At 68.2% G+C, this 1,310-nt stretch overlaps 1 protein-coding gene across 1 annotated transcript in view; it reads right to left on the minus strand.

Moving 5' to 3' along the window:
- Positions 1-1,310, minus strand: part of LOC103620569 (putative solute carrier family 22 member 31) — a 5,106-nt gene that overhangs the window by 2,340 nt on the left and 1,456 nt on the right. Inside the window, exons 2-5 of the mRNA XM_017741336.1 lie at positions 990-1,093; positions 759-913; positions 419-587; positions 5-136 (exon numbers count right to left, since the gene is read on the minus strand). Coding sequence (XP_017596825.1) covers positions 5-136; positions 419-587; positions 759-913; positions 990-1,093 — 560 coding nt within the window. The remainder of the gene's footprint in view (positions 1-4; positions 137-418; positions 588-758; positions 914-989; positions 1,094-1,310) is intronic.

Consider the following 1,310-nt stretch of genomic DNA (forward strand, 5'->3'; position numbering starts at 1 on the left):
AGTCCCCCACGCACCCGCGAGGAGGCTGTCCTGGGGGCAATTGTCCTCGGCCAGCGCCTGCAGGGTCTTCCTGGCCCTCTCCAGTTGCCGTGTGGCCAGCAGCCAGCGCGGTGACTCCAGCAACAGTGCCGGGCACCTGGGGCATGAGTGTCAGGTCACGGGGCTCCCCATGGGCCTGGCCACCCTCCAGCACTGACCTTCCCACCCGGATTCAAAGCAACGCTGCCCAGAAACCCTCAGCTTCAAACCTGAGCAAACATTTGCCCAGGGTGGGGGGGTTCCACTCCTCTGGAGAGCCCCGGGTGGCCTTTGATCCCCGCCGCGGCCCTGGGCAGGGTCTGCCGGGCTGGGAACAGCTTGGCACCAGCCCCGTGGCACAGCCCAGCCCCACGCAGCCCCCTGCCCGGGGGGTCCTTACCACCAGCAGGCAGCCAGCAGGGCCAGGATCATGGTGACAGCGCCCTGCAGCACCCGCCAGTCCCGGCACAGCAGAGCCAGTCCCGGCAGCAGCAGCTCCCCGGCGATCCAGAAGAATCCGGCCACCATTGTCACCCCCAGCCGGTGCGGGGGGTCACACAGCTCCAGCCCTGGCAGCGAGTGAGGGGGCCACCATGGGTGCCAAGCACACAGGGCTTCCATCCTACACCCTGGAGCATCCTATATCCTGGGACATCCCACAGCCTGCAGCATCCTGCTCCCAGTGCATCCTGGAGCACCCCCAGTCCCCGCACCCCTATGGCCGCCCCCATCACACTCACGTGCCACGTAGAGGGCGAGGAAGGCTCCTGCCAGCGCGGCCCCGAAGAGCAGCCGTGCCACCAGGACCATGAGGAAGTCCACAGCCAGTGCCACGCCGAGGCCCACGGGCACGGCCAGCGCCAGGGACAGCAGGAAGGTGGGACGGCGGCCGAACCTGCCAGGGACGGGCTGTGAGAGGGGCTGGGCACGGTGCCACCTGCCCATGGGGGCTGCCCGGGAACCCCCTTTACCTGTCACAGGCCAGGCCGGCAGTGACACTGCCCAGTGTCCAGCCCAGCAGGTGCGTGGTCTGCTCCAGTGGCACCTTCCAGCGCGAGGCACACACCAGGTCCCACTGCAGGGGACACAGCAGGGAGGTGTCAGCTTGGGGACCTTGGGAGACCCCCTGCCGCTGCCCACAGGGCTGGGATGGATGGGGCTGGGGGGCTTCTGGACAGCTCCCACCCCACAAACAGAAATGTGGGGACAGATGAGAGGGGACAGTACTGGTGATTCCGAGAGCCCTGGACACCCTCCAGCCCCTCAGCCCCCTTCCCCAGGGCTCCCCCAGA

This window comes from Corvus brachyrhynchos, unplaced genomic scaffold (assembly GCF_000691975.1).
Source record: "Corvus brachyrhynchos isolate BGI_N302 unplaced genomic scaffold, ASM69197v1 scaffold365, whole genome shotgun sequence".
In the NCBI taxonomy this organism is placed as follows: Eukaryota; Metazoa; Chordata; class Aves; order Passeriformes; family Corvidae; genus Corvus; species Corvus brachyrhynchos.